This window comes from Corapipo altera, unplaced genomic scaffold (genome assembly GCF_003945725.1).
Source record: "Corapipo altera isolate COAL_440 unplaced genomic scaffold, ASM394572v1 65, whole genome shotgun sequence".
Classification (NCBI taxonomy): domain Eukaryota; kingdom Metazoa; phylum Chordata; class Aves; order Passeriformes; family Pipridae; genus Corapipo; species Corapipo altera.
In genome coordinates this window covers 5755057-5768632 of record NW_020884891.1, presented here as the reverse complement: position 1 = coordinate 5768632, position 13576 = coordinate 5755057, and the positions used below count along the sequence as shown (strand labels likewise).

Sequence of the window (13576 nt, the reverse complement as noted above, 5' to 3'; positions counted from 1 at the left end):
ACCTCAAATATGAAACTGGTATTTGAGCAGGAGTTTCTGATAGAAAAGAAGTCCCTGTGGTAGCTGTGGGGGTAGGGACTGTGTAGAGAAATGCCTTTGCTGCTATACTTAGTTTGTTCTCTAAAACAGAAAAAATGGTGAATTTTGTATTAGTGTGCAGGGTGAGTACAACTTCTGTTAATGTCACTTCCATGCATCCCTAAGAAATGAATGGATCTGATTACAGAACTTGTTTTTATTGTCTACAGTTGTGATACAAAATGGCTCTTGCAGAAATTATTTCCCCAAGTAAGAAAATGAGCACTCAGTGATATATTGGTAATGATGAAGTAAGAAATTTGAGAATTACTTCTTCACCTAAAATTCATGGTTTATTTCATAGTTTCACTGATGGAACTTTTAATTTTCTTCAATGACCAGTCACGACTCTGACCCCTCTGGTCTGTATACAGAAGTGTTATGTGCCAGCCTTGGCAGGTACAACCACAAACCAAATGAACGTTTTACAGAAGACAGTTTGCTTTTATAGTGATCACGCACTGATGTGAACATAGACTAAAAATAACAAATGTTGCTTTAATAAGGATTTTTTACAGTAGGCGTAGATATAAAAGTTTTTCAAATTATTTTCACAGGTATCACTGAACATTTCATAGCTGTCTGTTACAGAAGCACCGCAAAGTGCTTTGAGTCTTTCGTTTATTATACACAGTTAAAATATATTACACTTCTGAAGGTATCTTAAATCACTGAACAGTTTTGCTAGCATCTTAATGAGCCAAATGGGAGTAAAAGGCAGTCCACATTCATGATGTGAATATACAGTAAGGTGTTTGACATCCTATGAACTCACTGCTCATGTTCTCAAAATAACCATGGTGATGAGACCTGAAAGACAAGAATGAAGAAATAAACACTTCAATTTCACTGAATAAAACATTTAAAATACAGTTTACCATGTCACAGTCCAGAAAACAATGTAAAAGTGTGTAAATACATGCAGAATGCATTTATACATACACTTAAATATTAGAAGTATTGCTCCAAGTTTTGATGTAGTCAAAATCCAACACTGAAGTGTAGTTTATCTAATCACTGAATGTTAAAGAGGCTATAAATACTCCAAGCAATTACTGATCTCCCTACTGGAAAATCTTAACACTGAGATTTTGACTTAGGTAAGTGTAACAGTAGAACCCAAACCCCAGTTTTCACGGGGGCCAGTTATGGGCAGTGTCATTCAAATGCTGAATCATCAGTAAGGCAGATTAGTTGAAGGCTCCAAGGCTTTTTTTCTGCTCTGTGCAGAATAACTGATCAAAGACTAGTTTTACACAAAGATGTTAAGCTTCCTTGTCAGTCTGCAGAGAGAGCTTTCAACAGACTCTTTGTTGTGACCTTTAAAGAGGGAGGAAAAAAACCTCTGCTCTGATAGAGGTTAAAAACAATTAAAACCAGAAGAAAGCAGGAAATGTGGGACTAATAAACCTACTCATGGCACACCGAAAAGTTCACTTTAATTATGTGCTGATACAGGAAAAAGTACAAATCTGCAAGTTCTTAGCCATGGGTTATATTGCACAAGGCAAGGGAAGAACATTAAGGCTCCTTGAATTCCAACCTTATGTAACATCACAATAATAATTTATCAGTTCTTGGGCAATCTCACTTTCTTGGAGGCTCAGATGATGTCAGTGGAACAGCCTTTCACTGCAGAGAACTCAGCTAAAGCCTACAGATCTCACCATGAATAAAGATGTTTCTGAGACTATTTTACTCTCCTGCCACTACATAGTGATTTAAATTATTTACTCTATGAGACTGTGAAGACTGTGAAGCATGACAGAACAGAGCTGTAATGCTGCCTTCCATCAGATCAGTAATTTATCCATTACAGAGGAATTACAGTGCAGCTATTTTTTAAGGTCTGTACTGGCTCAGACAACCAGTGCTACCACAACTGCTGGAGGCCTGAATTTGGATTTATTCCATCATTGCAGAATAACAACAGAGGCTTCTGGAGGGTGCTTACAGGAAAGCCTGTACCACTTGCACAGGGACTTTCAGGCAGTAAAGGGTTTAACTCCTTTCTGTAAATCAAATACTTCTCAAATGTCATATAGCCCAGCTGGTGTGGTATAACAACCTTTTTCAATTAAATGCTCCACAATCCAGTTGTAGTTCCTTGTGGAAGAAAGTGGTTTCATCTTCTCAAGAATAATTGACTTCCTACACAAGCAAGAGTTGCGAACAAAAAAATCTGTCCATGAACACTAAAAATGCCACCAAAGGAACCAAAACCTGTCAAAACTTCATAGGGAATCAAGAAACAGGTTCAGTTGTTGCAAATGTATAAAGTCACATGGTTTAATACTGTAGTTGGCACCAGCAGAACCTGGAGTAATTTTCAAAAGCAGAGATAAAAACAGAGTGAGGATTACCGTAAGGTCCTGATCTGAGAGTCCATCAGCATCAGCTTGGGCAAAGAGCCACAAGTGAGATTTCAAACTGCTTCAGCAGATTGACCTGTGAGTCAGCTGACTGTGCATGAACCATCAAGAACCTGCACCTTTCCCCATCACTACCTCACCTCTAGCTATCAGTCTGAAGCTGCCTAGCTCGTTTCCTGTAAATCCTCATTTCTGCCAGGTAGTGGGACAGGAGAATTGAGTTTAGTGTGACTGTTCTTCAAATCTGAAATAGTTATAGAGAAATAGTCATAACAAATGAAATGTGTAACTTATCTATGCTTGCTAATGTAGGAGTTAAGTTACAAATCAGGAAGAACTGTGGATGGTAGTGGTCTCTTAGAAAGGATTTACAGTAACTTACTGCTACACACTTCAGCTGCTTGTCAAGAAGGCAGTGAGAATTGGGCCTTACAAACCAGCTCACCGGGGCTGGAGGGAGAAACACAGTAACACAAGAGCCCTACATTCTGCAATAGAGTAACTACTGCAATACAAGAATAAGAAACAGGACGTTCCATTCAGTTTTGTTGGCAGATGACCGTGGTTGGCCCATCATCAAATGAAGGTAAAATTAACATGTAGAGGCCTGTATGTAATAAGTATTGACTCAAATCTGGTCTAAAACACTTACAATAACTAATTTACCCTGCTGTCACCATGGCTGCAAATTAAGATATACGTGGGGATGCAAAACAAAATGTCATGTGGTGCTTTGTCTCCATCCAGCTTCCTGAAGCCACTGGCGAACACAGCTGAAGTTTTCCAGACTCACATAATTTGCAAGAAAACGTTTACAAAACCCAAAGTACTCACCTAAAACATAAGCAGCTACTAACTTTTGATTCACACTTAAGTGGAGGTAGAGAGGCACCAGGGATTCCATTTCCCCCGATGTAGGTAGCATTAGTGCTGCGACACACACTACTCCCAGGAAGACTGTTAGTAAACTAGGTCCCGACGAGGCAGTTCTGTTTTCTGAGAAGGCAAGACAGTACCAAGTGTAAGGAACATCTGACCAAGATACACATTAAATATTCTGCAAAAACATTTGCAGTGGATTGGAGCTGCAATACCCTGAGATTCTTCCTTTCCCTTTGCAGTTTGGAGGGGGTGGAAAATAACTCTTAAACCCACCCTTCTAAACCTTCTGCATTTTGCAGTGAGGGAGGCTGCTCCCTGTTCTGATGCTGGGACTTGTTTTCACATGACTTCCCAAACCACTCCCTTCTGGAGGAGCAGAGCCTGCCAGGCCCAGCTATACTATAGCTACAGCTATATATACACACACTCAGAACAGATGGGTGTCTCAGCAATGCCTGACGTTTCCCCATGCATCCTCACTGCACTCCTTCATATGTTCCTTCAGTGATTAGTAATCAATTAGGAAAGATCACCCAAAAGAGCTGCACAGGCAGGTAACTTCTTACACCTCCTGAACAAAACCTGGCTACAGCAGGAGCACAGGTTCTTGGGCCAGATGAGTTCCCCTTCTTTCTTTAGAGGATTCAAGGGCTGCACCCAATAGAACCAGTATAGATGCGACAAATCAGTCAAATTTGAACCTTAAAAACTGTGAGAGTGAACCACTCTGACATCCAGTATCACCAGAATAAGGAAATGCAAACCACAGACAATAAAGAGTCCTTCATACCCTTTATTGCACTGCACTTCAACAGCTGGAACCTACTCAAAGGCCCACTGTGTCATCTTTGAAAAGAGCTGTTAACATGTTAACTGAATACCTCCAACCAAATCCTTAAGTCCCACTGGAAATTAGCCAATGCTTTTATCATTTTTTTCTATCCTCAGTGACCAGCAATATGTGCTCTATTTCAATTCCATAAATCTGTTATTTCCAGGTTGCAGGTTAGACTGCAAAGACTGCAGTCACTTTGTTTACTGCTTTTCTGTAAGCAATAAAATGTGGTCAACAAGGTTTTTAAGCAGAGAAGTAGTACTTGGATTAAGACCAGTATCAGATTGTTCAAACCCTCTGTCCTGGAACAACTATCACAGTAACATTTTGTTCTGTGAGTCCAGAGATCTTTGTAGGTTTGCTTTAACCGTGTTTCCTACTAATATCTATCATCACGGTTTTCTTTAGTAAAAGGTATTTCACCAGCCAACAAACTCTGCATAAGTAGTGAAACAGGTTGGCTTTAACAAGAGGAACACCCTCAATAAGGTTCATCTATTTTCTGGAATTGATTTCTGGTGCTGTAATGAAAAATTAAACAGTGACAAGAACATAACAATATAAATCAGTAAAACAAACAGGACTATAGGCTGTCAAGAATCAGTTTAGATTCAATTCAGGTAGAACTCGATACTTTTTATCCTACCCCTTCAATTTAACTCTTTGGCCCTGGTTTTGCCCAAGACTGTTGATTTACTTCCTCACGTATGAAACAAGCAGAGTTTTCAGCTCCCAACTGTGCTCTTCTGTTCTTGTGGGACAGACAAAGGAGAGGGTGCAGAACAAGGAGCACTTCAGAAGATGTTTTGGCAATATTTCCTGCTCATCAGGAAACGGGGGATTATGGGTTTGGAACAAACTCAGAAGGGGCATATGTTCCGAAAGAGCCCAAGGGGAAAAATAACTACCATCCTTTGGCAGATAAATTCCCATTGGCTGTACCAGATCTCCTGCTCCAGAGGAAGGGAGGATTCTTTCTCCAAGGTATGACATGCAAACACAGGGCAGAAAAGGGTCTTGATTGATCAAGGCAGCACAAACAGAATAGCCACAGTTTGGGTTCTTGGGTACTGTCGTTCCCCAGTGACAAAGACAGCAGTCTTACAGGTAAGTAAAAAGAACTCCTTTCAAATTTATTTTAACCTATATTTAAAAAAATATTTTAGTCTTTCTAGTAACTTGAGTTATTGAAAACTGATTCAGAAGACAGGAGAGGCAAAAGATTTCAGCTACCTGGTTGACACAAAGTCTGCTCAAAAAAGACACTTTCAGCCAGGTGTTCTTTTATTCGTTTTTCCTCCTCTTCCTTTTGTTGTTGTTGTTCCTTTGCAGATGGAAGCAGAGTAGCAATAATCTCCTTTTTCCCTAATGCTTTCCTCTGGCTCTGCTCAGACACTTGTAGACGGAATTTATCTATCACACCATAGTAAGCAGCCCGAACATCTCTGTGACGAATCACACTGCAGAGAAAACCAACATTTTCAAATAGATCAACTAATAAGAAGCATGTATGGAATTACATCCTATATCACTAAGTTTGTCCTCTTTCCCCCACGCACAGATAAACTGCAATAATCCAGATCCTCACTACCTCCTCCATCACTCAGTGATTTTGAAGATTTGATCTTGCCTTCTCCTCTCTCCCCTCCATATTTCCCAAATATATAATAAGCTCCAATTGGATGGCCAAAAAGAACAGTTAATTCTTTATCTCAACCCACCTTTGCCTAAGTCTGAGGCTGAGCTGCCACCTGATGAAACATCAATTTATTGAAGTTGTTTGATGCTGGTCAATGATTTTAAAAGGTATGAGGGGACTGGAGTGGACAGGAAAGGAAAGAAGTAAAATAGGGCCAAGTACCTGGACAGGTGTTTGGCAAGCTGAAGTTCAGCTTTTTGAGGAAAACAGCCTCAAAGCTTTACAATTCTACATTCTCAGAAGAAAAACTCATTCCTTCTGTGGACAAGAGTGAGCTAGGGATTTTCAAAATCAGAAACCCACCATTATGAGCATGTTTGGAACCTATAAAAGGCACAGTTTTAAAATAGCACTGATCAAAGGCAAAACAGACCTCTGAGCAGAGCTCTGCTCAACTGCCTCCTCTCTGCATTTGTGATTCATCACGAAAATACGTATTTAGCATTAAACAGCTCGAACATTTAGGTTTAAAATGGTATCAGCTCTTAGGGTTAATAAGGATTTCAATTATTTCTCCAAATGTTTCTTGTGAAAGGTTATTCTAAGTTTCTAAGGTAACAATAGCTAATCTAAAAAAAATACCTACAAATAAGTGATTTGGTTTCAAGAGGGCTGCCATCTCATGAGGGGAAAAAAATGACTGTACCCTTAGTAACACCAGATAGTAGTTTCAAAATTGCTTCAAGGAAGGGATGGATTTTTGTGTTTCAGGCTTCATTTAAAGGAACTGTATCACATCAAGATATCGACAAGCATTAGCACATAGCCAGTGCTTGGTATCTAGTTTGAATAGACCATTCATCACAGGAACAGAGACCAAGTCATCCCCCCAGCGAAAAGGCTGCAGTGATATACCGAGTTTTACATCACTTTAGAGGCAAATGAGTGTGCTTATGACAGCCTTTCAGCAAGTCAAGTGTTGGTTGGGCAACTGCCTTCACTAAAACAAAAAGCTTTTTCCCTCTGACAACCCTAATTCATAGAGCTCTCAGCATATCAGCACAGTGGATCAACTGATTTCTTCCTTTAACACTTCCTTTAAATTGGTGTTTCCACTCTTAGTACCATGGTACTAACTACCAACCTAAACAGAATCTTTACATAACACCGTGCTAGGAGAACATGTATCTGCTGCCAAGCAGAGATATTTTCTGCAGACCCTCATAAACAGATACATTCTCCTGTTTCTTTTTAGAGATCATTGCATAATTGGAAGCTCTGTAGAATATCTGTTTATCTGGCAAATGGCCACACTTGCATAGTACTGCTCATATCCTAGCAGTAAACACTGCCCTGAGACAGCAACCACTGGAATGGGATGGGGGTTTTTCTGCACAAAAAAAATCCCCTTGAAACACGTGTATGTCTTATTTTCCTTTATTTATTAAAAGACATTTGTTTAAGAATTATGCAAGCTTGATTATATTTGGTTAAAGTCTGCTAAAGACCACAATAGTTCACTGATACAGTGGTGTATTCTGACCCATTTTGTTCCATTTTTAGCACTGTTGCCCCTGCCCACTGAAACTTTTTAGTTTCATGTTTTAAACTTCCTTTTTATTTGGTGAGTCCTTGGAATTTTTCAAATTACACCTAAAAAAAACAGTCTACAGGAAAGAGCCATTCCCCAAGCACGGTATTATTTATCTGATAAAAGATAGTTCATTCAATAGTGGGGGTTTCTGCATATGGCCATTTGTTAGCCAGAGATTCCAGGTGGTGTTTTACAGTTTGGAAAATTTCTATTCAAAAAGCTCAGTCTACTGTTTTAGGTACCTCACACTTCCTTAAGCTGTATCTGTACATCAGCACAGAAATAATGTGGCAAATGCAAGATAAAAAAAGTTGGTCTATTTTAGCTTATACACCTACTCTACTCCAAATTACAGCAGCCTGCAGACCCTGTACATTACTGTGGTCACTTGACCAGGCTTCTTATTTTCTCAGTTATTGGTTTGGGAGCTGACAGGAGAAGCAAGTAAAGGGGAGACACAGAGATCTGAGAATGGGAGGGGTGGTCAGGGTGAAAGGTAGGCAAAAGTACCTTAATTAAACGTGGCCCAGGAAAATGTGCTCAGCAGAACTGCATACATTTCCATTTTGCCAATCTGCAAACAAGTATTTCTCACAAAGAAATCCCAACCCTGGGGGTCTTGCTTTTCTTGTTATTTCTTACAAAAAGGTACTCAGAGGAGGCTCACATTCCTCTCACTGCTGGTTTACAGACTCCACTACAAGATGTGTTCACTGGCAATTTATTTATGCCCAAAGACAAAATTAAAGAATATTGTAATACCTCTGCCCTAGAGTGAAAGAACAGCAAAAACTAGACAGCCACAAGTACACAGGAGGTTAGGAAAATATTACAACTTTATCCAAGTTATATTTTATACGTATGTTGTCATTTTACTACCTCTCAAATAATAAAAGAAATTAGGATAATAAAATGTTGTATATTAGAAAAAAACCCAACCAACTTTTACTTACATATCAACACAGCACTGAGGCTTCACTGCACCAGTAGCATCAACCACCGCATATTTATTTGGGGTTGTACAAAGAACTGCAATGAAAAGGACAGGAGTAGTAACAAATCATGAATTAATACCTCACCAACTTCATCAACAGATACATGTAGAGACACGAGTTTGGTTTTGTCACAGATATGATTTGTTACATGAATTATAATTGGACTGTTCAAGATCACCAACTAACCCTTAAACAGAACTTAACCTAAGAAACCCACCTTTGAATTTTAAGGCAAACTCATAGGGGTTATATAGAGTCAACACCTGCTTGTGTGTCGACTGGTCATCTGCATAAAATATAAGTTCTGTAGGAAAAACAAAAACAGGAAGATTTCCTTCCACTAACTCTGGCTGTCTTTTTTGTTGCTGCATTGGCACTGAATCCTCCTTGCTGCTTCTTGTGTTCTTATGATTTTGAATCCTCAGAGACTTCAGTTTTTGAATCGTTTAAGAATTCCAAAGCATTTTGGCAATTCTAAAGGAAAAAATGGAAAAAAAAGAGAAAAGGCAAGAAGATTATTTCCATAAGTCTATACTAGTATAAACTGAGGCAGTCAACAAAGGTGTAAAAATAGAAAATGTGATGTTTGATTATGAATCTACCTCTACTTACGTTCCTTCAAAAATACTGATATATAAAAAATATTTGCACTGTGTTTCCATCTATTTAACAAACTGCTATAAAATAAATGGATAAGCACCTCTTCAGTGTATCATGGCAGCATTTGGGGTCCCAGTCCATGACTTAGGTTGCTTATACTGGCTTTTTACAACACAAGCCAAACAGGGATAACAAAAAGATATTCCATCCCATGTCTCAGGAGACCAACACTTAAGAAAAACCAGAGCAAAAATGAGGAAACATGACATAAGTAGGAGTCACTGTTTTGGCAGAAACCTCTCCAGAGGCATGACCTCCCCGGATGAGGAATAACAGCCTAGGTATCTGCTCACCCAGGCACCCAGGTATGTCAAATCCCAGAAATTCAGAACAAAGGAATGGGGAACACCTTCATGCTTTGTTTAAACTAAGCTCCTGTTACAACTGCACAGTAGTTACATGCAATGAATTGAAAAATAACTGGGATGAGCAACACCAAACAGATCTGGGATTTACTGTTTGATTAAAAAAGACAAGTTTTCTGTCACCACTGCCTCCAACCAAAGTACAACCACTGCAATTCTCCCTCTGCCACCCGCACAGTTCTGTTTTATTTTGAGTGACATTCCAGAACTAAAACCAGAACCCATGACCCAATCAAGCAACAATCCCAAATGTAATTCATAAAATAAAATTAAGGCCAAACTCCTCAGCACACATACCATTGACTTGACACATGACAGACAGAACAAAGTCTTCTCCCCCCCCAAGAACGTCATATTTTATCGCAGCTCTTGTAGGTTAATTATCAAACTGAAGGAGTCCTTTGAGGCTTAACTTTACAGCAGAAAATATTAAAAGAACAAAAAGTTCCTACTGACTCATTAGCTGTCATTTCCACTTCCAATGAAGCTTTATAAACAAGGTACATTTCAGCTGTTCTCCAGTCCAATAAACTGGTTTTGTTGCACCTTAAAAACTTTAGTTTCTGAACTTTCTAGCAGTGAGTAGCCCAAGCATTATGAACAATCAAACCCAAACGCTTATTTCGGCATTCTAAACATCATGATGATCACATTTCCAAGCACCAGATACAGGTTTCATACTTGAAACATGACACAGGTTCACATGTTTACTATAGTGTATCTGTCACACCATCAGATTTACAGGTTCTGATTCTTATTCACAAACTAAGCTTTAAAAATTTATTTATTTATTTATTAAAACAGCAAATTATCCCTGTAGAATTTAAATTCATGGATCTCACTGGAACGTCTTTCCCCACGATCCAGTTTCTTTTCAGAGTACAAGTTTGCTTCCACTTCACTGAAATGCTACTAATAATATTCTGAAAACAAATCCCCAATGATAGTGTTCCAAGCTGATGTTCTGTTACCTTATTAAGAAAAGACTAGAAAAAGAAATGGCTTTGTGAGTGCTTCTTAGAATTTTGGTGAATCCCTTTTGTTTCAGAAGAATCAACAAACTCTGGTACAGCAAGTGTAAGCATTATTTCTTGAACAACTTTATGTACTATTGCAAAGTGAGGTTCACTGTTCCATTCAAACATATCAGGACTATATGAAAAGCTAATGTGGAAAAACTACCAGCAAGTAGAAATACAAAATAACTTCTTTTGATGCTTCTCATAGGTAGAAGATTAAGAATTATTAATTTTTTTTAACCAAAATTAGCTCAATACAGTATGCAGTAAGAGTAGGCTGGAATCTTTGGGTCTCATACATATCTACACTGTGTGTAACAGAAATACAGGCAATCTTTGCATTAACAAAAGGGATTTTTTCTGAATAAATGTTTCAAACTACCATACAACCAACAGCAAGCTACTGCTACATATCTTAAGTGACAATATTTAATAAAAGTTTCAAATATTATTTATAATAATCAATATTATTTTGATGCTTCAGTTTTTTATTTAAACTCTGTACATGCTTCATTCCAATTCCTGGCTTCATACCACATCTCTAGTTTCTTCAGCTCAGCCAGTGGCAAGTGTTTAGTGTCCAAAAACCCCACAAACGACTATCAGTGGAGGAATGGATCACTAAGCCTATCAACAGGCTCATTTTTCTCACACATCCATTGAAAACAGTGCACAAACCTCCCAGGATTCCACAACCTGCACACGGAAAGCCACCAATCTTAAAAAAGTATATCCCGTTATTGCTTCCTTTTCTTATTTAACTTGGCTGGACGAGGAGTTACCGCCCCAACTGGCAAAAGGAATATCTGGCAAACTCAGGCCTACAGTAGATATGTTTGCTGACACAGCAGTGTCATTCAGGACATAAATTTCTGAATTCCTAAGCAGGCAACCAGCATCCTTTTTCCTTTTTGAGACAACAGTTTTAGCTTAGAAGTCACCTTGCTGGGACATCTCACCAAGTGACAGCAGTAAAAGCACTTTTCCCAAAGACTGATTTATAAACCACACACATGCTGGGGAGACGTGACAGTTTAGTCTTGATAACACCACACCTTTTGCATCAACAAGAAACTGCTTACAGAATGTACGTGTATCACCACAACTTCCCTGCCCAGATTAACCCCACAGCAGCTCTCACGGTCAGAATAAGGTCACGTAGCCCAGCCAGTTCATTTAAAAGAAACTCAGCTGCCTCTCTTCCTCACCATGACCACTAAATTTTGCAGTCAATAGTCACCACAATTACTCGCCCAACATAAATCTGTATCAACCCCGGACCTGTGGTCTCAGCTCTGTGGCCTGCACTGCACAGATGGGCTTCTCCCAGCACTGCCGATGACATTCCTGCAGGAGCAGGAATCTGTCAAAGGTAATGCTGGTTACAGGACACAGGCCGGTGTGTAACACCTGAACAACACCAGCTCGCTTCCCAATGCTCTCTGAAGTCCAGACAAACAGTTGTCACTGGCATTTTCTCAGCACAATAAGGATATTTCCTCCCTGATGTTACTAAATATATACTGCTGGTGTCACAATAGCACAGATCTGCCAGCGTTTCCTTTGAAATCCCTTTTTTCATAAATATAACTCAACAGAGAAAAACACGAAGTGAAACATAACTTCTCTCCAGGGTCGGAAATAACCCTGATTGTGATTTGCTTTTACTTAACAAGTACCTGCTGAATAAATAAACCAGCTGAAGAAGTTTTTTATTCCCATTTTAACTTCCAGTGGCCTCATCACCATGGCTTCCCAGCGCATTTGTTGGTTGTTTTTCTTCCTAACAACTCCAAATAACTCTACAGAATGTCATCGGGTAAACACTTTATTCAGAAGAAAACCTCTTTACAGTCATTGTGTCCAAATTCTTCCTTTAAAAATTGTGTAATTACAGAGTAATCTATTTTTGTTACATCTCATGATCTACCCCCTAAATCTACACGAGCCTTTCTACACTACATACTCAGTAAAACTGATGCCTTTTGAGCGCCTATTTACAAAGTAAACCCAAAGTCTTCTTCAAAATTCCCTCCTGTGTCAAGCTGAGCAATCACTTTGAGATACAGCACAAGATCTGAAGCTGATCCATTAGCATTTTGTTTCTCCAAAATGTTTTGAAGGCCTCAATGTGCTTACGCAAAACAATGTTTAAACTACCTGCAATTATCTGGGAGAGTCACCTAACAGGAGAGCAACAGACCCAGCAGCCAGGATGGCTGGATTCCATTACTGCTAACTCTGTCACTGACACTCCATGACCTTGAGCAAGTTGGTTAACCTCACCTCAATTTGCTGATCTACGAAGGCACATATTCTGCAAAGGATTTCAGTAGGCGGATGGTCCCATTTGAACTGGCAGAACTGCTCTGATACTTTGCAAAGCTGCTACTGTTTACCCCTTCACAGAGTGATGAGAAATGTAATTAGTAACTGTCTCCAGGATGCTGTAAAATGAAACAGTCTCGGAGCGTTACCTATTAGCATGGATGACTAAAAGATGCATAAATCATGCTGATACTGACAGTACAATTTATTAGGACCACACTATTCTGTCCATTTTTTTAAACGCTGAAGAGGTGACTAACAAAAAGAAATATTCAAACGCAACTAAAAGGCATGCAAAAGCAGTGAAAAATGAAATAACAGCTGTGCACTGCTTCTGATCCATTCCGGCTCAGAAGAATCCTAGGGAAGACTTTCAAGGGCACATCTTCCTTAGCCTCTATTTTCTTACTTTAGTCTCTATTTTCTCACTTTCAGGTTGTGTTTAATGCACTAAAACACCTGATTTTCAAACGTCTGTTGTGCCCCATTAGCACGACGTGGCCCCGAAACGCCAAACACTCTTCCCCGGGAGAGCGGCGGGGGGAAAGGCGTTCCGATCTGCTCGTAGCGCCGGCAGGGCACGGCGGTAATTGCACACTCCTAATTGATCCTCTTTGTTCTCCAGCGAGGAGCAGCAGCAGCGATCGGGGCCGAGGCAGCTGCGCGATAACGGCGGCGGCTCCCGCAGCCGGCCCTGCCCGGCACCCCCGCACGGCCCGGGGCGGGACCCGCCCCGCAGCCCTGCCCGGCACCTTCCCCCGCACCGCCGCCCCCCGGAGCGACCCCCGGCCCCGCGGGGCAGCGGCCCC

General features: G+C 40.0%; 1 protein-coding gene across 2 annotated transcripts in view; it reads right to left on the bottom strand.

Moving 5' to 3' along the window:
- Positions 1 to 220: 220 nt before the first annotated feature.
- Positions 221 to 13576, bottom strand: part of MOSPD1 (motile sperm domain containing 1) — a 13995-nt gene continuing 639 nt past the window's right edge. The window contains exons 2-7 of one of the 2 annotated variants that reach the window (XM_027645138.1): positions 8613 to 8869; positions 8354 to 8429; positions 5401 to 5627; positions 3285 to 3446; positions 2591 to 2694; positions 221 to 888 (exon numbers count right to left, since the gene is read on the bottom strand). In XM_027645138.1, coding sequence (XP_027500939.1) covers positions 2615 to 2694; positions 3285 to 3446; positions 5401 to 5627; positions 8354 to 8429; positions 8613 to 8766 — 699 coding nt within the window. In that variant the 5' untranslated portion in view covers positions 8767 to 8869 and the 3' untranslated portion in view covers positions 221 to 888; positions 2591 to 2614. The remainder of the gene's footprint in view (positions 889 to 2590; positions 2695 to 3284; positions 3447 to 5400; positions 5628 to 8353; positions 8430 to 8612; positions 8870 to 13576) is intronic. The other variant, XM_027645139.1, reaches the window with a different exon arrangement.